This window comes from Lynx rufus, unplaced genomic scaffold (assembly GCF_022079265.1).
Source record: "Lynx rufus isolate CCGP_SWC_20201006 ecotype Redwood Valley unplaced genomic scaffold, mLynRuf1.p SCAF_9, whole genome shotgun sequence".
NCBI lineage: Eukaryota > Metazoa > Chordata > Mammalia > Carnivora > Felidae > Lynx > Lynx rufus.
This window is the reverse complement of record NW_025814897.1, coordinates 15,965,896-15,991,033: the sequence shown is the minus strand read 5'-3', so window position 1 is coordinate 15,991,033 and position 25,138 is coordinate 15,965,896. Positions and strand designations below refer to the sequence as shown.

General features: G+C 44.8%; 1 protein-coding gene and 1 long non-coding RNA gene across 5 annotated transcripts; one reads left to right on the top strand and one right to left on the bottom strand.

The window, feature by feature from the left end:
* Positions 1 to 384: 384 nt before the first annotated feature.
* On the top strand, positions 385 to 23,866 carry MPZL3 (myelin protein zero like 3). Of its 4 annotated transcripts, none has more exons than XR_006960511.1 (7): positions 385 to 457; positions 9,296 to 9,462; positions 12,928 to 13,138; positions 15,154 to 15,319; positions 15,424 to 15,884; positions 16,718 to 16,931; positions 20,977 to 21,011. XR_006960511.1 is itself a non-coding variant. In XM_047070297.1 (6 exons), exons 1-6 carry the CDS (start codon positions 385 to 387, stop codon positions 21,001 to 21,003), a joined length of 708 nt encoding a protein of 235 aa, XP_046926253.1. In that variant the 3' UTR covers positions 21,004 to 23,866. The 4 variants fall into 4 exon arrangements, 1 of the variants encoding a protein (XP_046926253.1); XR_006960512.1 differs by having other exon boundaries at positions 16,868 to 16,931; positions 20,977 to 20,996; XR_006960510.1 differs by having other exon boundaries at positions 15,424 to 16,931.
* Positions 2,889 to 14,922, bottom strand: LOC124504778 (uncharacterized). Its single transcript, XR_006960513.1, has 4 exons — positions 14,882 to 14,922; positions 13,614 to 13,691; positions 9,417 to 9,658; positions 2,889 to 3,191 (listed from the first exon to the last, which is right to left on the bottom strand). It is a non-coding gene; the product is annotated as an uncharacterized LOC124504778 (long non-coding RNA).
* Positions 23,867 to 25,138: the final 1,272 nt, after the last annotated feature.

Genomic DNA, 25,138 nt, shown 5'->3' with positions numbered 1-25,138 from the left:
TTGACTGATGCTGTACGATCTCCTAGATCTCTCCTAACCAAAACTCTAGAAACCTATTTAAAGACCTCTGGAAGAGAGTCGCAGAATCGAGACTATTTAGTACTGCAGAATCCCACACAAATAAATTGTAATTTTCCCAAAGTCGGTGGCTTACTTCACCGTCAAGCAACAGGGAGTAATTAATTCTTACTCGAAACTTAAAAGAATCGCTTGTCGGAGCAAGTTCCAGGTGTGGCCCTGGAAAGATGCCACGTTCCTATGGCAACCTCGAATCGCCATTTGAAGCGTTCTCGCGACCTCCCGCCCTGACGTCACTTCCGGTATCACCTGTGTGGTTACCGGGAGCTGTAAACAAGGTGTGCAAGCATCCAGAGAGCTGTCGGGATGCAGCAGAGCGGAGCGGGTGGAGGCCGTGGCTGCGCTCTGCTCCCACTGCTGGGCGTCCTGCTCTTCCAGGGTGAGTGCGCCGGCTGGTTCCCCCAACTTCCGGCCGGGGGGTTAGGGAAGATGGTCGGTTTTCCGGTTCCGGTGTGGGGGGGGGTCTCAGGAAAGCCCCCACATGGCTTCTGGCAATGCAGGAAATGTGAGGGTGTGGGGAGGCCGCTCTCTTCCAGTATTCGCCACCCACTGAGCAGCCTATCATTGCTTTTCCTGAGCGCTGGGGACGACGGACCCTTTGCGTGACTCGCTTTGTATTGTGGTGCTGGCACGACTTCATAGAACCACGGAGGGCTCTGGCTTCGGGGGCACCCCGTCCTATCCTGTGATGACTTATCAGCGGTTGACCCTGCTGTGGTTTTGTGGGCTGTGTGCCCTGATTAGGATGGGGCAGTTCTAGTGCTCAGTAGTTTGGGGACAGAAAGTCGTAACTGTTGGCACGTTTGTTTTTTGTAGGTGGTTGTCAGGGACTAGGAAGTAAAATGGGTATTGGTCACAGAAGGGATGTGCTGTGATTTCGTTAACGCTGGAGAGGCATTTGGTTGAGGAAAAGCCACTGCTGGAGCATTTTAACGACATTTTTAAACTACAAGAAAGGGCATACCTTTCCTGTTAACATTTTAATCTATTAACCAATATCAGAAGCGCAGTATTCACGCTATGGCGGGTTCTAAGGATGTGGATACATTTTGCTTTGATGCAATTTTCAAATTGCATACATTTCAGCCCAACCTAATTGCCTTCGTTTTAGGGTGCCATTATGTCCTGCATTTGTGTGTGTGTGTGTGTGTGTCTTCTCAGGAAGTCGTATGTTAATAGATCAGAGTGAATTGTTAATTTCATAAAATTTCCCTGTGGTTAAGAGGGAATTTCTGAAGGGGGGCTTTAACATAAAGACATCAGTTCTAAATCTTAGCATGTAAGGCCAGGAAGTTTTTATTTATTTGATGACTAATATCCATGTTGCCAGCACACTCCTTGGTCCCTCCCAGCTCTCTGTGTCATCACAGGTGTCCAGTTTTTCAGCTAAATTATTTTGCAATATAATATGTAGACTGACCTACTGTAAGCCTAGTTTCATCTGTCCCCATCCCCCAGATATTCAAAAGTCGTCCTATTGAGAAAAAAAAAATCTAGAAATGATGAGTGGTTTCGTAAACTTGATGTCATTTCACATAGAAAAGCATCCATCAATTATAGCAGACCAAATAATTCAAACTTAAAAGTTTGTGACCTGTATGTACTTGAATTGATTTATCTTTGTCTTTTATTTTATTTTTTAATGTTTATTTATTTATTTTTGAGAGAGAGAGAAAGCAGGGGATGGGCAGAGAGAGAGAGAGGGAGACAGAGAATCCCAAGCAGTCTCTGCCCTGTTAGCCCAGAGCCCCTGGAACCCCTGAACACTGAGATCATGACCTGAGCTGAAACCAAGAGTCAGATGCTTAACTGACTGAGCCATCCAGGTGTCCCTGTCTTTTGTTTTTAGAGCTGACTTTGGCTCAGGCCATGATCTCTTGGTTTGGTTCGTGGGTTTGAGCCCCCGTGTGGGGGCTCCACATGGAGACTGCTTGGGATTCTCTCTCTCTCTTCCTCTCTGCCCCTCCACGCTCTGTCTCTCGCTGTCTCTCAAAATAAATAAGTTCAACATAGCTTTATTCAGATAGAATTCACATGCCATACAATTTACCCATTTAAAAGGTCCAATTGAGTGTTTTTTAGGGTGTTCACAGACTTGTGCAATCACCGCCATAATCAACTTTAGAATGTTTTCATCACCCCAAAGAGAAACTCCATATGCATTAAGTCACTCCCCATTCCTCCCTTCCCCCGCCCCGGGGCAGACACCAATCTACTTTCTACTGCTATGATTTGCCTATTCTGGACATTTCACATAAATAGAATCATACAATATATATTCCTTTGTGGCTAGGTTTTTTCACTTAGCATGTTTTCAAAGTTCACCCATTTTTTGGAATCTGTTTCACACCAGTGTTTATCTGCTTTTCCCCTTCAAAGATAGGACCCATTAAATGATTAGCTTGTTTGAATTCTCCAATTTGTAAACATAGTCCCGTTATATCAGTTGTCAAGTACATGGAAACGATAGTTTAGGCAGCCTAGGGTTCTTACACTTTTCTCCATTTAAGTGTGCACTTTTATGAAACAAACGTTGACAGCTTTGTATTCCGGGAAATTGAGTGTGTAAAACTTGGAGTTTTGTTTTGTCATATTCTTTTCTTTCCTTCTGTGCATAAAATTACATATGTTTCAGTGTGATATTCTTATTTTCCTCCCAGATTAAAAAAAAAAAAAACTTGTTAATGGTTATATTTCTATTGTTGGCTATTTTGACTTGGCAAGAATGCTTTTTTACTCAGGAGAAAATATAAATATCCCTAAATACATTGGGTTTAGGATGAAAATTTCTGAATGAATGTAACAGTGGATTATTTTATTTTATTTTATTTTATTTTTTGGGTAGAGATGAAAATTTCTGAATGAATGTAACAGTGGATTATTTTATTTTATTTTATTTTATTTTTTGGGTAGAGTAGACAAATTATTTTACATCTATTGATTGTAACATACTTTTAATTTTTAGAAACTAAATTTTTAGAAACTAAATTTTTAGAAACTAATTTTTAGAAACTAAACATACCTGGGTAACTGGCACCTAAGTCAGGATTTAAAGTGTCACTGGTACTCCAGAAGCCTTCCTTATACTTCCTTCTGGTCATTATCCCTTCTCCCTGCAAGGGAGAGACAGGTACATTAGTTTAGTTCATCCATGGATCTTACTTTTCTCTATATACTTAAGACCCACTTATCCAATATTTAGATTTCAGTAAAGCGACTTTACATATTGATAACTTTGCGGTGAAATCATGCTAATGAATACGGAGTTAAGATATATTAACAAGAAATTGGTTGTTGGTAGACTTATTAATGGGGTACTTACTCTAATTCAGTAACCAAAACTTGCCCAGAACTTGTAGGTTTTATGCTTGTTTGGCAAGAATTTTTGTTTCATAAAAAGGAAACTGTGTTGATTTGGTTCAGTTGAGTAGTATTGAGCATCCACAATGCCCTAGGTTCTGTTTTGATGAGCTCAGCCTCTATTGCAGAAGACAGACAAGCCAATAGATAATTTTAGAGTCTGGTATTAAGAGAGAAATGTGCAAGAAACTGTGGGAGCACAGAAGAGATGCCCTTAATCAGCCATGAGGTTACAGGGAAGACTTCCTGGGTGTGCCACCGAAGTTCAATCTTGAAAGAAGTTGAGGGGCACCTGGGTGGCTCAGTGGGTTAAGCATCCGACTTTGGCTCAGGTCATGATCTCATGGTTCCTGAGTTTGAGCCCTCTGTGCTGTCAGTGTGGAGCCTGCTTCTGATCCTTTGTCTGCACTCCCCCTCCCCCGCTTCCCTGCCCCTCCCCTGATGATTCTCTCTCTCTCTCTCTCTCTCTCTCTCTCTCTCCACCCCCCCAGCCCCAAATAAATAAATAAACTTAAAAAAAGAAGAAGGAGGAGGAGAAGGAGAAGTAGTAGTTAGAGATAGGGAGTAAGTAAATTCCAGACAGAGAGAGGAACATGAATAAGGCATAGAGTCTTTAAATAACTTTCCAGCAAATTTTTTGAGACGTATACTTTGGGTTAACTTAAATCACATGTGGAGAGTGTGTGTGTGTGTGTGTGTGTGTGTGTGACACAATCAGTGTGGAGTGTTGGCTGGAGGGCTGGAGGGACATTAAGGAGATTCTGACTTATAACTGTAACTCACATATTTCTTCTTTGCTCTAAACCAGGGCCGGCAAACTTTTGTAAAAGGATAGAGGATAAATATTTTAGGCTTTGTGGGCCATAGGTCTCTGTTGCAACTGCTCACCTCGGCTTGAGTAGCACAAAAGCAGCCCTAGACAATATCTAAATGAATAAATGTGGCTGTGTTCTAATAAAACTTTATTTACAAAGAGTCATCGTACGTTAGATTTGGCCAGTGGGCCATAGTTTGCCGACCCTCACTCTACACCAACTGTCCACTGACATTATCTCTTGGCTATCTCAAAGGCCCATTAAACTTATCCGACATCAAGCTAACGCTTTCTCCCCTTCCCTTCTCTAGTCTTTCTTGTGTCAGTGAATGGGTATCACCAAGTCAGAAACCTGGGAACCGTCCTTGATACTCTGTTTCCCTAACATTCCACAACCAGTCTGCCACCAATCCTTACTGATTTTACTTTGTAAGTATGGTCTTCCTGGGTCTTTCCATGTCCACTACCACCGTCTTAGTTCAAGCTTTATTTTTCACTTGGCTGTTGGAGTAGTTTTCTAAGTAATCTCCTTATATTTACTCTTGACTCCTCCTCGGTGTCTTCCCTAGAGTGATCTTTTAAAAATGAAAACCTCATCATGTCTTTTTTTCACTCAGTCCCACATTTAACTGTTTTCCATGGCTTCCCACTACTCTAAGAATAAGGACCCAAATCTTTAAGGTTCTGTATGACCTGCTTACCACCCATCCACATCTCCCTTTCTCTCATGCTGTTTGCCTTCCTTTCGGTTCCTTGGCTGCCTGTGTTCCTACTTGGCACAGGACCTTTGCATATGTTGTATTCTCTACCGGGAATGCTCTCCCTCTCCTCACTTTGTCACCCTTCCTTCAGAGCTCAACTCAAAAAGCAACTTTTTCAGGGAAGCTTTCATTAACCACTCCCTGCTCCCCTACCTTAATAGCTGCATTTCTGCTACTCTCTTGGTCTTTGCTTCAGAGTACTTGCCAGGTTTTGTGGTTATACGTTTGTCTTTATGATTGATTTGATTGATATGTTGAACTTTTGATGTATTTTAAGCTCCAAAATAGGGAGCATATTTATTTTGCTCATGTTTAATTCCAGGCTCAGAGGGTAGCACACAAATGGATGCTCAATTACTATATGTTTGAAGAGTGAGTGAGTGAATAAGTGTATTGTCAAGAAAGCCTTGGGATGGAGAAGGTCTAGGAGCAAGCAGTCACTGCTTTAGAGAGATCCAATAAAATCAGGATAGAAGGGTACCTATTGGAGTTTTTCCAGTTTTAGAACATGATGCTCTTTACCAGAAATGGTAGTGGAGTCTGGATTCTGCTATAGGGGTCCAGAAGTGAATGGGAAGGGGGGAAACGGAGATGCCAGGTGTATACTACTCTTTCACCAACTTGGCTTAGAAACGAAAGAGAGGGCAGTAGCTGGTAACACATAGTATCATGGGGTTAAGGGAAGATCATTATTATTTTGTTTTATTGTTATTTGTCTACCCATTTTTAAGGATGGGAGAGACTTCTTTGTGTTGAAACGAAGAGGCTGAGGGGGGAGAGGGCCCTCCGGAAAGGAAGAGGTGGAAGATAGTAGAGAGGGTTTGTCTGCTGAAGCAGGGCTTGGAGGGGAGGGCTCCAAGGCAGGACCAAAGAGGATGGCCTTGCATAGGAAAAGGGATACCACACCCTTTCAGACTGAAAGTATGGGTGGGTGTAGATGCAGGAAAATGCGTGGCTGGGCAGTTTGTAAAGCCTCACATTTCTTGAAAAAAAGTAAGAGGAAACGTTTTCGTCTGAGAAAGAGGGATTTGGAGGTTGCATAGAGGATGGTGAGAATGGCAAAGGTGTGAGGAATCCGAAAGAGGAGCTGATCAAGGCTGCTTCGTTAAGGGCTCAGCTATGGGTGGAATCCGTGAATTTCTCATGGTAACTATCTGTGCAGTTGTGTGATTTTTCTCCTTTACCGTACACCAGCCACAGCCTAGGAGGTCGTCTTGGGCTGAGCTTTTCCTGAATGGGTGCACTGGAAAGAGAAGGGTGTAGAGGACTTAAGAATGTTGGAAATACTGTAAAAAAGGGGGAGCGGAAGAGACTGCGTGACTAATGAGCACACTTGGTTCCTATACTAGAATTTCTGGTGACCTGTCCACCTCTTTCTCTCAGTCTGTGTCTGCTCCCTTCCCTCTGAATTTTTGCCTTCAAGGTGCTCACGAACAGGGGAAATAGTCTTTATAAATTGAGGGCAATCAACAGTATATGTACCTGAGGAGCATTATGTACTGTTTGTTATGAAAACAGTGAAGAAAGAGCAGTCAACTGCACCCAGATGAATCTGGGAAGGCATCACAGAGGGGGCTGCTATTTGGACAGGGTCTTGAAGGTGTGTGAGCACTGTGGGGGTGGTACACACAGGCAGGATTGGTAAGAATGGGGAGAGCCTTCCGGACAATGCCACATTCGAAGAGAGGCACAGTGGCGTGAAAGGACCTAGTAAATTTGGGAAATGGTGGATATTCTGGGCATGGTGGAGGGGATGGACGGGACGGGTAAGTGGGTGGTGTAGCAGAAGTTTGGGGCCAGGCTGTTCACTGTTTGGATTTTATTCTACAGCTCAAGAAGGAATTATTGAAGGTTTTTGAATGTTTGTGGTGTTCATTTAATAACAACAGCTAACATTTATTGAAAGATTCTATTTCAGATGCTATGCTAAGCATTTTTGTGTTATCTTATTTAATCTTACTAGATCCTAGCAGTGATCCAAGGAAGTAGGCCTTGTCGCTCTTCCATTTACCAAGTGAGGAAACTGAAGCTTGAGTAGGTTAGGCAACTGTGATCCAAATCTTACAGCTAGAAAGTAGCTGGGCTAGAACGGAGGTCCAGGTCTATCTAATTCTAAATCCATGCTTTTCAAATCTCTCGACTGTACTTACGTTTTAGGATAAAGGAGTAGTATGGGGAGAGTGTAGATTATCCATCCATTTTCAGCTCCCACTTAAAAAAAAAATTCTTTTTTACATTTATTTATTTTTGAGAGACAAAGGGAGACAGAGCGCGAGTGGGGGAGGGGCAGAGAGAGAGGGAGACACAGAATCCGAAGCAGGCTCCAGGCTCGGAGCTGTCAGCCCAGAGCCCGACGCGGGGGTCAAACCCACGAACCGTGAGATCATGACCTGAGCCGAGGTTGGATGCTCAACTGACTGAGGTGCCCCTCCAGCTCCCAGTTTTTGAGCTTGTTCTTGAGTAATGAGTAAGGTGGATCGGGAGTGAGGGCTTAGGAGAGAGTAGGGGCTGAGGGATGAAGGCTTTTGGGGCAGAGGAGCATCATTTGCAAAGTCATAGAAGGAACGACAGATCTAGCATGGCAAAGCCAGAGTGCATGCGATGGAGGAAACAGAAGTAATCCTTATCTTTGAGATGGGTCAGATCTCATTCGAGTTGTGAGCTCAGCCTTGGTCTCCTCCTTTTAAGAGGAATGCGAACAGACTAGATTATCTTGAGAAGAGCAAGAAAAATGATTCAAAGCAGACAGAGGTGAAGGCGTTGATGACTCATAGCTGGGTCTGTGACGGGCAGGGTTGAGAGAGTGTAGGCAGAACCGAAGAGGTGGCCATAATAAGGTTGAAGCCATCTAGCATGCACGGGGTGCTTATTCAGGGGTAGGCAGGCTTTCCAGTGTTACACCTATTTTCACTCATTTATTCCTCGCAGTGACCTACTGAGGCCAGCGCTGTTATTCTCATGCCCACCAGGGTGAGAAACTGAAGACTAAAGTAACTTGCTAAGACCACAGGGCGAGCAAGTAATTCAGCTGGGGTTTGCCTCGACCGGAGGGCCTGCTGGTTTTCAGATTGGTGTGTGGGTTTGCGCTCTTCTGAAACCTTGCAGCTCCGTTCCGCCTTTGGCCTGCCGAAAGAATCATGGCTTGTTGCAGTGGAGAAGGAAGCAGTGAAAACAAAGTGCGGGTGACTTTCCTAAAAAATGACTCCCTGGTGGAAGATAAATTTCTCCTCTGCGTTCGCTGAACGCGGAGGGGATGGGTCAGAGGAAAGCGGAAGCTCTTCCCGGGGGAACTGGGATGCCGGATTTGGATATCTGAGCCAGTTTTGGAAAGAGTTCAATCTCTGGAGGGTTTAGAAACGATATCTTATTTTTACATTTTAAAATCTTGTTTTTTTTTTTTTTTTTTTAAACGTTTATTCATTCTTGAGGGTCAGAGAGAGACTGAGGGTGAACGGGGGAGGGGCAGAGAGAGAGGGAGACACAGACCCCGAAGCAGGCTCCAGGCTCTGAGCTGTCGGCACAGAGCCCAACACGGGGGCTCCAACTCATGAAGAGTGAGATCATGACCTGAGCCCAAGTCAGACGCTTACCCGACTGAGCCATCCAGGTGCCCCTTTATTTTTACATTTCAGAATGCATTAAATAGTTCTGTTTTCTTCCCCCATGATTTACGTTTAATGGATGTGGGATTCATTAACCGGAGGGAAGAATAAAATACAACCAGATAGAACCTCGGAGCAGCTTTCTAAAATTCTTTGAAACAAAATGCCCTATTCTTGTTTCCTGTTCTCATTTTGCTGGTGGTCGAGACAGCGGTAGCTTTGGGTTACAACTGTGCTGTACTTGGGGATAAGTCCCTTCGACCACAACAGCTGCCATAATTCCCGGCGGGGAGTGGGGGTGGGGCGGATGTGTGTGTGTCGAGGGGGAGTGAGTGGCGTTGCCTTTCAGCTGCTGTGGGCAGACCGACTTGTTTGTACTTCATTTGACCACAGTCTGTCTTTGGAAAGATGCTGGTGTTTTAGATTTTTTAGGTTTTAGATGGTGTTTAGGTTTCAGATTTTTACCCAAGCATTCATGCTGTGACTGAATATCGTAAACTGACAAAAATACTCTCCTTGGTTAACGCAGATATCTGCTCCTTGGCCTTTTGGGCCTGCCTGACAAGACATTTGTTACTCCGAGAGCCCTGAAAATGATAGTGTCTCCGCACTGTTCACTCACATCTGTATATCCCGCCCAGCTGCATAGCTTTAAAATGTTTGGGCTTTGCTCTGATTAGGTGTTTACATCGCCCTTTCCTTGGAGATTAAAGCGGATGCGCATGTCCGGGGTTACGTTGGAGAGAAGATCAAGTTGAAATGCACCTTCAGGTCGACTTCATCTATCACTGACAAACTCACCATAGACTGGACGTACCGACCCCCCAGCAGCAGTCGTACTGAATCCGTGAGTATTTCCTCTTGAGGAAACTTCTTTGAGTCTTCTGTGACCCGACCCACAGCTCTGGAGTCCTTTTACTCCAAGTCCCAGGCCCCCCTTAGACCTTCTCATCTTAGAATCAAAGATAAGCTTCTGTCCTATATGGCATCCATTTGGTCACATACGGCTTTTTATTCTTCTATGGGAGGATTTTGTAAATACGCTATATAGGAAAAAAAAATTGCCAGAAACTCAGAGGAAATGTGGTTCACTTTTGTTTCCCGTTTGTTGTTTCTTTTTGCATGTTTTCCTAGCTTATTTTCAGATTCCAAGTACTACCACGAGTATCTCCAGGACTGCTGGCTAGAAAAACTTCTATCGGTCCCAGTCATAGACATCCTGTCTCATAAAGCTGCTCATTTCCTGTGGCATGAGGTTGTCTCAATGGGTGTATCTGTTTGTGTATCTGTACTCAGTAGATTTATCTTGGCACCGTGTCCTAGCATGTAAACATCTGCACTGATTTATATAGTTCCCTTCAAAGGGGATGGTGGCACCTCGTGTTGATGACAGATGCTGTTGGTGACAGATGGCCTTGCAACGTTAGAAGCAATATACTTTATACACACATATAACACACATTTATGGCCCAGATCCCATTGTTGATGTCTAATTGGAGATTGCAATGCTATTAAAAAACGCTTTCTCTTTATGCTTCCAGCAGCATCCTTTGTTCAGGATAGATGCTATCGAGGATGCAAATGTCATAGCTGTATTTTCAAAAGTATCCCTAGTTTGTTTATACTGTGTTCTTCCCTGGGAAACTTTCTCTTTGATCTTAATATATAAGGTTTGGGTTTTGTTTTAGGACCCATTATTGAGAGCCACCCAGCTTGGAACCAGGTAGGGGGCTGCAGTGAAGGGAGCTATTCCTGGTCTCTCTTCCTTAAAACAGTTCATTTTGTTTTGAGTTATCGGAAAACTATAGCTGGCCTTATTTGGCTCTGCCTCCTTGGCCAAAAGCAGGACAGAGCAAGCAGTGGGAATCTTCTTGGGTCAGAAACCTTAAATGCAAATAACAGTTCTCATATGGTGCTGTTTTTTCTGTGAGACTGATTAGAAAGCCAGCAAGCTCACCTGCATTGGAATCAGTGGACCTTTATTTATTTATTTATTTATTTATTTATTTATTTATTAAAAACGCTTATTTATTTATTTGAGAGAGACAAAGTGCTAGTGGGGAAGGGGCAGAGAGGGAGGGAGACACAGAATCCGGAGCAGGCTCCAGGCTCTGAGCTGTCGGCACAGAGCCCGACGCGGGGCTCGAACTCACGAACCGTGAGATCCTGACCTGAGTCGAAGTCAGCCGCTCAAACGACTGAGCCACCAGGTGCCCCCTGGAATCAGTGGACTTTTAAAAAATTTTTTTTTTCAACGTTTATTTATTTTTGGGACAGAGAGAGACAGAGCATGAACGGGGGAGGGGCAGAGAGAGAGGGAGACACAGAATTGGAAACAGGCTCCAGGCTCTGAGCCATCAGCCCAGAGCCTGACGCGGGGCTCGAACTCACAGACCGCGAGATTGTGACCTGGCTGAAGTCGGACGTTTAACCGACTGCGCCACCCAGGCGCCCCTCAGTGGACTTTTAAAGCCCCGTTACATGATGTCGCAGTCCAGGCCAAGTCAGTCAGGATTCTGAGTAATCGGTTAGCGAGTATTAGAGAGTCACCAGTTTAACGTGGAACTTACAGGTTGGATTAATCTTAGAGATACACAGCAGGATTTGTTTTGTCAGTGAGGAGCTTCAAGCCCTTTTACAGAGATGCTGATGATCAGTGGTCGGCATTCTTCACCTCCCTCTTTGTTTGTTTTCAAGATTTGATTTTTAAGTAATCTCTACACCCAAAGTGGGGCTCGAGATCAAGAGTCGCTGATCCACCGACCGAGACAGCCGGGTGCTCCCTCCCTCCCTCCTGTCTCATGGCGCTCGTCACACACGTTATTATTTCTTCCTATCTGAATTTCCCCCTTAGACCGGAAGATTCATGACAGCAGGGACTGACTATGCCTGTTTGGCTCTCACTACATCCTTTTGCTTAACCCAGTGCCTAGCGCATAGTAGGGGTGCCGTAAATATTTGTCGAATGGATACATGGATAATGGAACTGAGAAGTGATTCAGCATCTTCTCCGGGAAGTTGCTCTTCAAAATTGGGCAATTGAGTGCTTGCAAATGGGAAGGTACCAAGTAAACAGATAAAGAGGAAGGCCTTGAAACGTTGCATAAGAGAGAAAGATCATATTGTACTGTAGTACTTGCCTGGCCCACCACCAGACATATACTGAGGTGCGTTTGGTGACAAAGTGTCTGATAATTGATCTGAAGCAATGTCATTTTGATTCAACAGACATTCATTGAGTACTGATCACGTATTCGACTTGGGGTGGGTTTGTATTAATTGCCAAGATAACTTGAGAGACGCTTGACTATATCATAAGAGAATATTTGAGAATGAACAAGTACCTTCCCTTGCCCACTTACTAGCTGTGTGCCTTTGAGTAGCTCGCTTAGTTTTTGGACTCGTTTCCCTTTCTATAAATTTGGAATAGTTGTACCAGCCCCATGGATAGTTCACCGTTGTTATGACACTCAAGTGAGTAAATCTATGGGAATCATTTGCAAACCATAAGGTGGTATACAAATAATTAGCTGCGACTTTAGAGTAGGGTTTCCCTGGGGTGCCTGGGTGGCTCAGTCGGTTAAGCGTCCGACTTTGGCTCAGGTCGTGATCTCACGGTTCGCGAGTTTGAGCCCCGCGTCGGGCTCTGTGCCGACAGCTCAGAGCCTGGAGCCTGCCTTGGATTCTGTGTCTCCCTCTCTCTCTGCTCCTCCCCTGCTCATGCTCTGTCTCTCTCTGTCTCAAAAAAAAAAAAAAAAAAGTTATTAAAAAAAAAAAAAGAAGGGTTTCTCAGCTTTGGTACTACTGACATTTTGCGCTGGATAATTCTTTGTTGTGGGGGCCTACATGGCACACTGTAGGATTTTTATCAGTATTCCTTGACCTCCACCCACTAGATGCCAGTGGCAGTCTCCCCACCTGTGACAACCAAAAATGTCTCCAGATATTGCCAGATGTCTCCTGGAGGCCCCAGTTGCCCCCACCCAGTTGAGAACTACTGCCTTAGGACTTCAGGGAGAATTTGGAAGAGCTTTGAGAGTTAGGATTCTGGGACTCTTTTGTCAGGCCTTTTCCTGATAAGTTGTATTAACTTTTCTTTTAGCCTATAGGAGGGAGGTGAACAAAACATGAAAATAAAAAAATAAAAATAAAAAAATAGGATGGAGGTGAACAAAACATAAAAAAAAAAAAAAAAAGTCCAACCGAGAAAACCCATCATGCATTTGCATTTTGTTTTGGACCTACTGAGCTTTACATTGTCCCTGCAGTTTGGAAATGAACTTTCTTTCCTTCTGGTGTTTGCTTTTCTTAGATTTTTCATTATCAGTCTTTCCAGTATCCAACCACAGCAGGCACGTTTCGGGATCGAATTTCCTGGGCTGGAGATGTGTACAGAGGGGATGCGTCTATAAGCATCAGCAACCCTACCCTCAAGGACAATGGGACATTCAGCTGTGCCGTGAAGAATCCCCCAGACGTGCACCATAACATTCCCGTGACAGAGCTAACAGTCACAGAGAGGGGTAAGCTAACTGCCGCCAACCTGCTACGGGGCTTTGTGCCTCCTGTGGCGCTTGCCCGGGTGGTCAGGGACAAGCTAAACTACCTGTCTTTGTGAGCCAGTCAGTCAGTGGGGACTTCTGCCATGCTAATTGTCTCTTAGGATGAATTTCTTAATCTTTACTTTGCAACCTGCAGTTGTCATTCAATTGTTGTTCTAGTTTCCCCGTGAATCTCTTTTATTTTAACTTCAGGTGACCAGAGGTCTTGTGGGATGCATGGCAAACCCCTCCGTAAAGGGGGGCTTGTTACCTGTGTGCAAGATAGGTCATTTGATTTCCCTAGTCCGTTTGCGCCCTCAGTTGTGAGGCCGTGTTCTTGCCCGTGTCTTGAAAGGGTGCCCCCTCTAACGAGGGGGGCAGCATACTTCTTTTATGTTGGAAAGGGCAGCAGTTTCCTTTTGGTGTGAAACCCAAGGAAAGTAGGTTAAGGACTGACCTTTTTTTTTTTTCGACATTATTCCCTGGTGACTCCTGAGTGGCCATTCTAATCCTCAGTTGGATTGGAGCCAAAGACCTAGAGATACAGAACGGCATTGTGGTTCGTTATAGATGGCCTATCATTTCACAGGTCTTTCTCAAATCTGTCTGTCTGTCTCCCTTCCTTTCCCTTCTCCCTCTCTTTCTTTAAAAAAAAAAAATTTTTTTTTTAACATTTATTCATTTTTGAGAGACAGAGCATGAGCTGGGGAGGGGCAGAGAGAGGGAGAGACACAGAATCTGAAGCAGGTTCCAGGCTCTGAGCTGTCAACACAGAGCCCAGCGCAGGACTCGAACCCACAAACTGTGAGATTGTGACCTGAGTCAAAGTCGGATGCTTAAGGGACTGAGCCACCCAGGCGCCCCTCTTCTTTCTTTTGTTAAGATGGTAACTCAAGGTTTAGGGGCGCCTGGGTGGCTCAGTCGGTTAAGCGTCTGACTTCAGCTCAGGTCACGATCTCGCGGTCCGCGAGTTTGAGCCCCGCGTCGGGCTCTGGGCTGATGGCTCAGAGCCTGGAGCCTGCTTCTGATTCTGTGTCTCCCTCTCTCTCTACCCCTCCCCCGTTCATGCTCTGTCTCTCTCTGTCTCAAAAATAAATAAACTTTAAAAACAAAAAATTAAAAAAAAAAAAAAAGATGGTAACTCAAGGTTTCAAAGATCCAGTCACGCTCATGCTGCTGGCTGCAGTAGAAAGTAGTATAGTGTTTTTGGAAGACAGTTTGGTAGTATGAGTCTGTGTGCCCCTTGATCCAGTAATACCATGTAAAATTTTATCTTAAAGAAATAGAGGTAAATATGAAGATTTATGTACAAAGATGATCATCATAAAGTAACTTGTAGATTCAAGGAATTGGAAACAATTTGAATGTCTAGCATTCCAATCCTGGTTCAACAAATGACTCAGTGTGCTAGAATACTATGCTGCCATTAAAAAATAACACCCAGAAGGAATTTTTAATGACCCGAGAAACATTTATTATATGGTACCTAAAAGAGGGGTCTGGAAACAGTCTGTAAAATATGATCCATACTTCTAAAAATGTGCACTCTCCTCCCTTACCCACATACTCCAAGAAAGCACTGGACGGGTAGATACCAATGCGTTAATCCTAGGGAGTGGGACCGTGGCTACGTTTTTATTCTTTTTGTACCTTTGTGTACTTTCTACCCCTTCTACCATGAATTTATTCCTGTTGTAATCAGAAGAAATACAAGAGCAGGAGCACCTGGGTGGCTGTTGGTTGAGCGCCTGACTTCAGCTCAGGTCACGATCTCGCGGTTCGTGGGTTCGGGCCCCGCGTGGAGTCCTGTGCTGACAGCTCCGAGCCCAGAGCCCGCTTCAGATTCTGCGTCTCCCTCTCTCTCTGCCTGTGTCTCAAAAATAAATAAACATTAAAAAAAATAAATAAATACACGAGCAAAAGTAAAAGCTTTCTCATGTCAAAGGAGGCCCTTTTGCGCGTCCCACCCTCTCACCTTTCCTTTCCCCCCCATCTAGGGTTTGGCATCATGCTCTCCTCTGTGGCCCTCCTCTCCGTCCTTGTCTTCGTCCCCTCAGCCGTGGTGGTTGTCCTGCTGCTGGTGAGGATGGGGAGGAAATCAGCTGGGCTGAAGAAGAGGAACAAGTCTGGCTACAAGAAGTCGTCTATTGAGGTGTCAGATGAGTAAGTCCGGCTGGAGCCCTGAGTAGCCTGTCCCTTTCTTTTTCGGAGCTGTGCTTTGTGGACAGTACCCAGAGATCTGAATCCACGCCTTTCCTTCTTCCCAGGCCAAGTTTAGTTCTGCCGAGGAGTACCAGAGGGAAGGTTGGAGGTGAAACTGGTGGATATTAATTCGGAGAGAGAGGTGGAGGGGTGAACAGTATGGTCCTACTCTCTCCTTTGGAAATCAGAGTAGACTCTGCTATGGTTCTGCGTATACATCCCCAAGGAGATCACATTCCTTCCAACTTACCAGGAAATTCCAACAAGTCGGTTATTTTTCCCTTCTTGTTTCGACACCAAGCTGATGTCTCCCGACAGAAAATGCCTAAGCAGTGAGGAAGGCCTTAAGAATAATAGCCTCAGACGGCAAAAACCGATTTAAAGCAGCAAGATCTGTTCTTGGTCAGCAGATGCTCTGAGGGGCTAATGGGATTGTGATTATCCAATCACATTTATGAAACGTCATGTTACCAGTGAGCAGGCATGATCCAGTATTTTCTCTAAGAATAAATCTGCTAAAAAAAAGGTGACAGAGTCTGCATGAAAACCCTTTTCATTCTCCATTGTCTATACCAGGGGTTCCTAACGTTGGGAGGGAACGCTTACCTGGGGAGGGTCTAAAATGTTCTGTGTGTGTGTGTGTGTGTGTGTGTGCGGGCACGTTCATGCGTGTGCATTATTTCACAGGAGAGACAGGGCCCTTTCCAAGGAATCTGTGGGACCGGTAAAAAGGTAATGAGCTCTTGGTAGAAATACTAAAATGTCTATTTCTAAGCACAATGTAACAAGCCTCCTCCTTAGGTCACATTGTTTCCTGACATTTCTTCTCTTTCACTCCACCTACCAGCTGCATTGAGCTTATTTGCTTCTCTGAACACACTGTATACCCTCAAGTTTTTTTTTTCCCCCCACATGCTTTTCTCTCACTTGGAATCCTCTCCTTCCCTCTCTTGTTTGCCTGGAAAATTCTTCCTTGTCCTACCAGAAGACACAGATGAAGTGTCTCCTTCTCGTGAGTGTCCCTGAGTCGTCCCCCTCCCCCCCACCCCGGAGAGTAGGCCACTCCCTCCTCTTTGCTGCCATAGCAGTTTGACCTTAAGGACTGAAACATTTTATTACATCGTGTCATAAAGTACTCATTAAGTTTCAACAGGTTTCACACACCCATGAGATTGTGAGCTCTTTAAGGGGCAGTGTTTTATTTATGTCTGTACCCCCAGCTCAGCACAATGGCTCATCCGTGGTGGCTCATACATTCGTTTCTAAATGAACGATTGGGAACAACCCCTATTTATTGGGCACTTCCTATGTGTCAGGCACTGTGGGACGTGTTTTACATGTGGTTATTTTTTATCCCAGAGCTTAAGTCACCTGCCTAGTCACCCTGCTAGTAAGTGGCAGAACTGGAATTTAAAATGCCACCTGTCTGACTTCAACAGCGGCGTGCTTAACTGCTCTACTGTGCCAAGGACAGTCATTGTTCAGATCTGGTTTGTCCTTTTTCTCCAGCACTGACCAGGAGGAGGCGGACGACTGCATGGCGAGGCTTTGTGTTCGTTGCGCCGAGTGCCTGGTAAGCCCGTGCCATTTCTTGGTTTGTTCTTCACGCTCCTTCTTCCTGCTGACTTACGGGGACGCTTGCTCCCAGAGGCAGCAGAGGATGCTTGGATAGATCCAAGGCAAGGTCTTCCCTTAAAGCGTTTCGGTCTCAGGGGACCCCTACTGATTTTTTTTTTTTTTTTTTTTTAAGTAGGCTCCATGCTCAGTGCAGGGCCTAACACGGGGTTTGACCTCACAGCCCTGAGATCAATACCTGAACTGAGATCAAGAGTTGGATGCTTAACCGACGGAGCCACTCAGGCGCCCTGACCCCTGCCGATTCTAACCATTATTTTGTTTTCTGTCTCATGGGCATAGAGCGATGTCCTTAGGTTAGGGAAGGGACCATGTAGAACTGTGCCAACTGACAGCGAACACCCTGTAAGATGGGTGCTTTCAGCCACCGGGTCACACTAGCAGATTTTGTCTGGTCGGACTCAGAGTCCTGAATTGAACTTTCCTGCTGTGTGTCAGTTTTTCCCCCGGGGAATCAGCGCGATACAACCTTTTGGGTGACTTGTGGCTTCATCAATAGGAAGTACCCCTGTCAGAAGGCCAGAGTTTTGATTTAAATTTCAAAAGGCTGTCACCCCTCGCCTTTTAAGCTCTTGCCGTGATTGGTTGGCTCGTGCGGCTGTCCCAGGGTCCTAGGAGGAAAGACTCTCTGATGTGGTGCAATTGGAAACAGGTCAAAAGCAACTTACGATCTAATATGAAACATACCTGTCATTGCCGGGTTTAAGCTGGAGTTCTCTTTGTACTCATCGCCAAGCTCAGCCCTTGGCCAGATGACTGCAGCGTTCTTTTGTTCCTCTCGTTTTCAGACTTGAGTGTGATGGGTAAGGCGAGGGACAGTGCCATTGAAGAGGACCTAGTTATAACCCTTCGGAGTTTGAGTACTTTGATGACACAAAGTAAGAGGGTTTTCATCCAGCTTTCAGATATTAATTCATTCAGCGGTTATTTAGTGAGCATCTGACATGTGCCAGATAGGATTCTGTGTACTTAGGAAGCACGAGTGAACAATACTGACAAAAATCTCTGCCCTCACATAGCTTACATTCTTTTCCATGCCTAGAAAACGCTCATTCTCGGGGAGCCTGGCTGGCTCAGTCCGTAGAGCACGGGACTCTTAATCACGAGGTTGTGGTTTCAAGCCCCACATTGGTGTAGAGATTACTTAAAAAACAAGAAAGGAAAGAAAGAAAGAAAGATAACTCCAAGACACAACTGAAATGTCACTTTCTCATAAATTGGGGTACAAACAGTAACTAATGAATCTTTTAAACATAAGTGAACATATGGTATATCAGATGGTCCTCAATGCTATAGAGAAAAATAAAATAGGGAAGGGAGACGGGATGGCTGGAAGGCGGTATGATATTACATAGGGTGGCCGGGGATATCATCATCACTGAAATGATATTTGAGCAGACACCTAAAAGAAGCAGATAGGAAGCCATATAGCTGTTCTGGAGGAGCATTTTGGGCAGAAGAAATGGTAGGTGCAAAGGCTCTGGGGGGGGGGGGCATGATTGGCATGTTCTAGGAATAGCCAGGAAGCCAGCGTGGCAGGAACAAAGCAAGCAAGGTGAAGAATTGTATTCATTGGTATCAGAGAGAGAATGCTCAATCTTATAGAACATTGCAGGTGATGGGAATGATCTGGCCGTTTATTCTTAATGAAATGGGATGCGCTAGAGGTTTTTGAGAAGAGCAGAACCGTGAACTGATGTCTGTTTGCAAAGGGTCATCCCGGCTTCTGTATTGACAAGAGGTAGGACCATGGTCAGGGGACCCTGACAGTCAGAAAGCCCAGCTAAGAGACCTTAGCAATGATGCAGGTGAGAGAAGATGGTACTGGTTTGAACCAGGGTGGTAAGAAGTGGTTGTGTTCTGATTATAGTTTGAAGGTGAAGCCAGAAGGATTTATATACATATTTCATGTATATGGGAAAGAATGAGGAGTCAGGGATACTTAATTCCCTGGTTCTTGACTTTAGCAACTGGTGGAATAGATAGAAAAGGTAGATTAGATGTAGGCCAGAGCCCTGGAGCTCTCCAAGATGGATAGACTTGGCAAAGGAAGAAGAATTGGTAGAGGAGTCTGAGAAGGAATGTCCAGCGAGCTAGGAGAAAACCAGGAGGGTTTGCTATCCTGGGAGCCCAGTGAAGCTTGAGTTTCAGGGAAAAGAAAGTGATCAGCTGTGTCAGTTGCTGAGTCAGGTCAAGTAAAATGAGAGCTGAGGGTTGATTACTGGCCGGTCTGGTGGTGTGGGGGCCGTTGGTGACCTCGGCAGAAGCAGCTTCCGCGGGGTTGGCGGGGAAGAAAGCCCGACCAGGGCAAGGTCAAGAAAGAACACGACGAGAGACATTGGCGACAGTGGGTGTAAACAGCTCTTGCAAGGAGTTTTGCTGTGAAGAGGTGCAGAGAAAGAGGGCAATAGGTAGCAGGGAGATGTGTTTCAAGGGTTACCTTTCTGTTGAAGATGAGAGAAATTAAGGCACGTGTGTATGTGATGGGAACGATTCAGTAGAAAAGGGAAAAATGATGCTGCAGGAGGGAGAGAGGAGGTTGCTGGAGTAACTCCAGGATGCAGTGGACAAGCGGGGATGCTGGCCTTAAATAAAGGCGGGGAGAGCAGACCCATAAGAATAGTAAGGAAGACCACACAGTTGGGCCCCGATGCAGGTGAGTGGGCGCATACGGTGATGGGAGCTTGCGAAGCTTCCCTGCCGACTACTCTATTCCCAATGTGGGGAGAAAGCAAGGTGGTCAGCTGACAACAAAGTGAGGAGTAGGTGCTGGAGGTGCTGGAGGGAGGTTTGGGGAAGGAGGGAAGGCTATGGAACAGTAATCCAGGAAAATGAATGGCCTAGAGAAATGTGGTCTGCCAGGTAGTTCTAATGGGCCACTTGAGGTTAGAGGTAATGAATACAAATGTAAATAATAAGAGTGAGGGGCGCCTGGGTGGCTCAGGGGCTAAGGGTCCGACTTCAGCTCGGGTCATGATCTTGCTGTTCATGAGTTCGAGCCCTGCGTGGGGCTCTATGCTGACAGCTCAGAGCCTGGAGCCTGCTTCGGATTCTGTGTCTCCCTCTCTCTCTGTCCCTCCCCCGCCCACATTCTGTCTCTCTCTCTGAAAAATAAGTAAGCATTAAAAAAATATATATATGTTTAAAAATAAACAATAAGAGTAAGAATGAAAATAATGGTGGGGCGCCTGGGTGGCGCAGTCGGTTAAGCGTCCGACTTCAGCCAGGTCACGATCTCGCGGTCCGTGAGTTCGGGCCCCGCGTCGGGCTCTGGGCTGATGGCTCAGAGCCTGGAGCCTGTTTCCGATTCTGTGTCTCCCTCTCTCTGCCCCTCCCCTGTTCATGCTCTGTCTCTCTCTGTCCCAAAAATAAATAAACGTTGAAAAAAAAAAAAAAAGAATGAAAATAATGGTACCAGTAGCCAATCTTTAACAGCACTGACAGTGTTAGGCACAGGGCTAAGTGATTTCCATACACTGTCTCATTCAATTCTCATAGCCTTTCTATGAGGTGTCTATGAGTATTTTTATTACCCTCATTTTACAAATAAGGAAACTGAGGCTTAGAGACCGTTAAATAACTTTAAAGTTCACACAGCCAGCAAGGGGCGGAGCTGGGGTTGGCGCTCAGAGAAACCCAGAAGCCGCAACTCCTCACTATGGTCCCGCGTGTTCTGCTGCAGACAGGCGCCTTTTCCTGCGTGTTGAGGTTTTAAAGAATATCCGCCACGGAAAAGGGAACCACTAGGGTCTCAAGACAGAAATTAGCCCCAAAGACACGAAATATGTTGAAGTCCTGTGACATTTCATGGGGATGTAGGTGTGTCGATGACGTTAATTTCACCGTTAATGTCGCCCCACGCTGAGCTCCATCTGAGGGGGTCCTAGAATGTGGTCTTCGTCTAAGCTCTGAACTACACCTGGTGTGGTGTCAGTGGCATTATACTTCATATAAACACCACAGCTGCTTTTCTTTCCCTCCAGGATTCAGACTATGAAGAGACATATTGATGAAAGGCTTCATGATGTAAGAAGAGTCACCTGATAGAAAATATCCCGTCCCACTGGCAGCTAAAGCCTCTCAGAGAATCGAAGCTGCTTGGATCGCTGTGCCGGAGGATTCTGGAAGCCATCCGTAGAGACGTTAGGAACCATTTATTTATTGAACAACTGTTCTTTTTATATTTATGAACTGTTCAAGAACTCCCAGAAGAAACTCCTACCTACCCCTTCTAATAACTTATGCTCTAATTGAATGAAGGAATTCTCTTCCTGAATAGAAAGAAACTTTTTGTTTTTGCCTTTGCCCTTGAACGTGTTACGTGCTTTCTTCTGGTTACTTGAGGGAAAATCCTAAATGTTGGCCACACCGCTGAGGCCAAAATATTTTTAAAAAATGAAATGGAGCTTGTAGTGTCCAGATGTGCGACGAGACGAGATGTTTGGGATAAGTATTCTTTGGCATTTGCTCCGTGAATGTTTTCAGCTGCGGATCAGCGCACAGCATGTACTCATTGGTTTAATGACATCGTCCGTTGTGTTTGGGTGACTCGGAACTCTAATTTCCGTAGAGTCGGTAGGGCCCGGAGCCCATGGTTTGCTTTGACTGGGCTTTTAAAGTATTAAAGTGTCGTCAGTGTCCAATTAAGGAAAGGAACGGTGACGTAGAGGGACCCCTTTCTTTTGTGTTGCTAGGTGCAGCTTCGAAAGGTTTTTTTTTTTGTGGCGAAATGTATAGAATATTTTATCAGTTATTTGCAAGGAAATCATCTTTTTTTTTTTTTTTTTTTTTTTAACAAATGCCACTCCAGAGTTCATATGTTGGATTTACTTTAACGAGGCTTATGTTTATCGGAAATCATCTTTTGACCTTTGTTATTCTTCAGAACTTTTTTGAGTTCTAAAATGCGCCAAATATGAGTGAACCAAGGCATTTGCAAACTGTTTTTGTTTATGTCGTATTTGACATAAGGAAGTGAGGTCTATACTTCTCTATAGTCTATACTTCTCATTTCTATTCTCTCAGTACCTTATGTCAGCTTCCTCCATTTTCCTGCAGCAACTGATTTCAAATTTTAATTTACATGGGATTTTCTACAAGCCATTAAGTAATACGTGTGACATGTCCGGAAGGGCTGATAGTATAGTCTTCTGTAAAAGAGCGATAGAGTTCACTTCTCGATTATGAGAGACAAAAATTATCCTCCCTCCTCCCATCTTTGTTTTTTGTTTTGTTTTGTTTTGTTTTCCCATGGTTCTTCACTAGGTGGCTAGGGAGGTTTCCATATTATAGCCTAATACGCCCCATATGTTACACAAAAAATCACTTTGCCCAGATTTATGTTTAAAATTTTGGGTCATTAGTTCTGGAAGTCATCAGTAAAGCCTTTAAGAATTATGATATGGGTTTGGCCTGGCCTCTTTTGTTAATCTAGTCCATACATAAGAGAGTCTGGTTCATTAACAGATATTACGATTTACCTCTGGTCACGTAAGGAAGTGAAAGAGGCAAAGACACATTGACTGTTTATTTCCAGTGGTTGAGCCTCAGAGTCTTGGGCTGTTTGTCAAGTATATGGTTGTCTGGGGCCAGCCTGGTGACAGACACTCTGACACCACAGCAGAGAGGGGAAAACATATTTGAGCAACAAGAGTAAATAATTTGGGTTCTGGGAGATTTGAAGATAGAGACCCAATTGTGGGGTAGACTTTTTGTGGGTCTGAGAAAGAGATGATGTGACAGGAACCCAGTTAAAACCGCATTTCATGAATTGAGGAACCGGGTTTGTCTGGGGTTTCTTGTAATTTCCTTTCAGGTGTGTTATGAGGATTAATCCAGTTGTAGTAAGCTTGTCACTGTAGGTAAACGGTGCTGTGTGACCACTTGGTCATGTTATTTTGTAGCCTCGATTGTGATTTGAACAAGTCCCTTTCTTTTTAAGTGACCAAACAACAGCATCCTTCGTGGTAAGAGAGTAGACTGGGGATTTAGTCGTCTCCGTGGGTTTATGGTCACACCAGTCATAAGGCTTCTGTCAGCGTTCTTCTTTATCTCTTACATTGAGGTCTGGGTTACAGCCTTCCCCCCACCCCCAAAAGGAGCAAAAAGCAGTTCCTTTTTTTTTTAAAGATGGAAGAAAGATAACTTTTTTTTTTTAAACGTACTCTTTTTAATACCTTCTAAGGTGCTATTCTCCCTCTCTCTCGTTTTCTTTTCGCTGCTCTGTATGCAGAGCACATCGAATGAAGACCAGCCTTGTCTAGAAAGGGAATTGAATTCTGAAAGCTTCAGAGGGGGTTAAAAGCCTTTCAGAATTTTTCTTTGGCTGCCGGAGGCTTTCCTCGTGGCTGCACTATCTTACAAGTTTCGTGCATTGAGCTCTCAATTCCGTTAGCGAATGTGAATTTATGAAATGCTTTGTGTTTCCCACGGGTCCCCTTGCCCCAGGCTGCGTGGAGAAGGTACTAGGTCTCCGCAACTCCCAAATCGTGCGCTGGTGTTTCAAGAGGGAATGTTGAATGTTCCTGTTTAAGGAGAATGTCCGGAGGCCAAATCCTCGATCTGAACGTTCTGTCGTGTCACTCAGTTACGGTTCTAAAAGGGAGCCGGGAAGACCCCCGGAGAGCGGACCAAGACTGTCATTTAATTGCACAACTGGAAACTTCGCTGCCAGAAGAGGCACCTCCATTCGTTCGATTCCTGCTTTGGACTGTTGTTAACCGCTGCATTTCACAGTGGTTTTTTTTGTTGTTTTGTTTTGTTTTGTTTTGTTTTGCGGGAGAGTGTGCACCGTTGGGCCATGTGCACAGACGTTGTACCTCTTGATATCTTTACCACATCACAGTTAATAAACTGCTTTGCACTTTCTGGCTACTTTCTGGTGTGTATCTACCTGTAAAATGAGAGCTGTCATGTGAAAGGGGAGGAGGTTGTGGTTTTCAGCATCAAGCAGCCACTCGCGTCTAAGCTTTACCCCTGCAAGACCCTGCACGGATTCAGTGGGGGTGCTGGAGCCAGTTCACCCAGCAAGAGCTGATCGTTAAATTTTTAGGAATTTTGCAAACTGATTGTTAAACCATTGGTGGCTTGAAATAGGCTGTGGTGGGTGTTTATGTAAGTTGCTGGCTTACCAGTACACTATTCCTCAAGAACCATGTAGCATAGGGGCGCCTGGGTGGCTCAGTCAGTTAAGCATCTGACTTCGGCTCAGGTCATGATCTCCTGGTTCATGAGTTTGAGCCCCTCATCGGGCTCTGTGCTGACAGCGTGGAGCCCGGAGCCTGCTTTGGATTCTGTGTCTCCCTCTCTCTCTGCCCCTTCCCTGCTCACACTCTGTCTCTCTCTCTCTCTCAAAAATAAATAAACATAAAAAAAAAAAAGAACAGTGTAGCATAGTCCTTGAGAGGAGCAAGTATTCAGCAACTTTTCAAATGATACAGGACAAGTTCCAAAAAACCATGATGGCCATGTGTAGGTAGGTCAAGCCAACCCAAGCAAGGTTGAAGGTGTGTACAACTGAGAACACTTATTTTGAAGTGGCAACTTCTTTTTTTTTTTTTTTAATTTTAAACATTTATTTATTTTTGAGAGAGAGAGAGAGAGACAGAGCACGAACGGGGGAAGGGCAGAGAGAGAGGGAGACACAGAATCCCAAGCAGGCTCCAGGCTCTGAGCTGTCAGCACAGTGTCCGATGCGGGGCTTAAACCCACGAATCATATCATGATCTGAGCCGAAGTCGAACGCTTAACCCACTGAGTCACCCAGGCACCGCTGGAGTGGTGACTTAAAAGCAAAAGATAGTTTGAAGCGAAGAAGCTTTGGGTTCTTATCTACGATGCCCAAATCACTCAAGGGGTTCTCTGGGGGAATAAAATGCTACTTGCATTCTGGAAATGCTGATATCACATGGTCAGAGGACACCAACATGGTAAGCTGGAGGACTGAGCAGGCTTCTCTTTGGAAGCAGGGATTGGGTGATTGCCTGGCTACGTTGCACCTATGTGTTGAGAGAAGAAAATAAAAGAGGTTGCTGTAATTTCCCTTTTATTATCTTATTTTATTTTTAAATTGTAGATCAAGCATAGGAGAGGGGCAGAGGGAGAGAGAGAGAGATTGAGAGAGAGAGAGAGAAAGAGAGAGAGAAT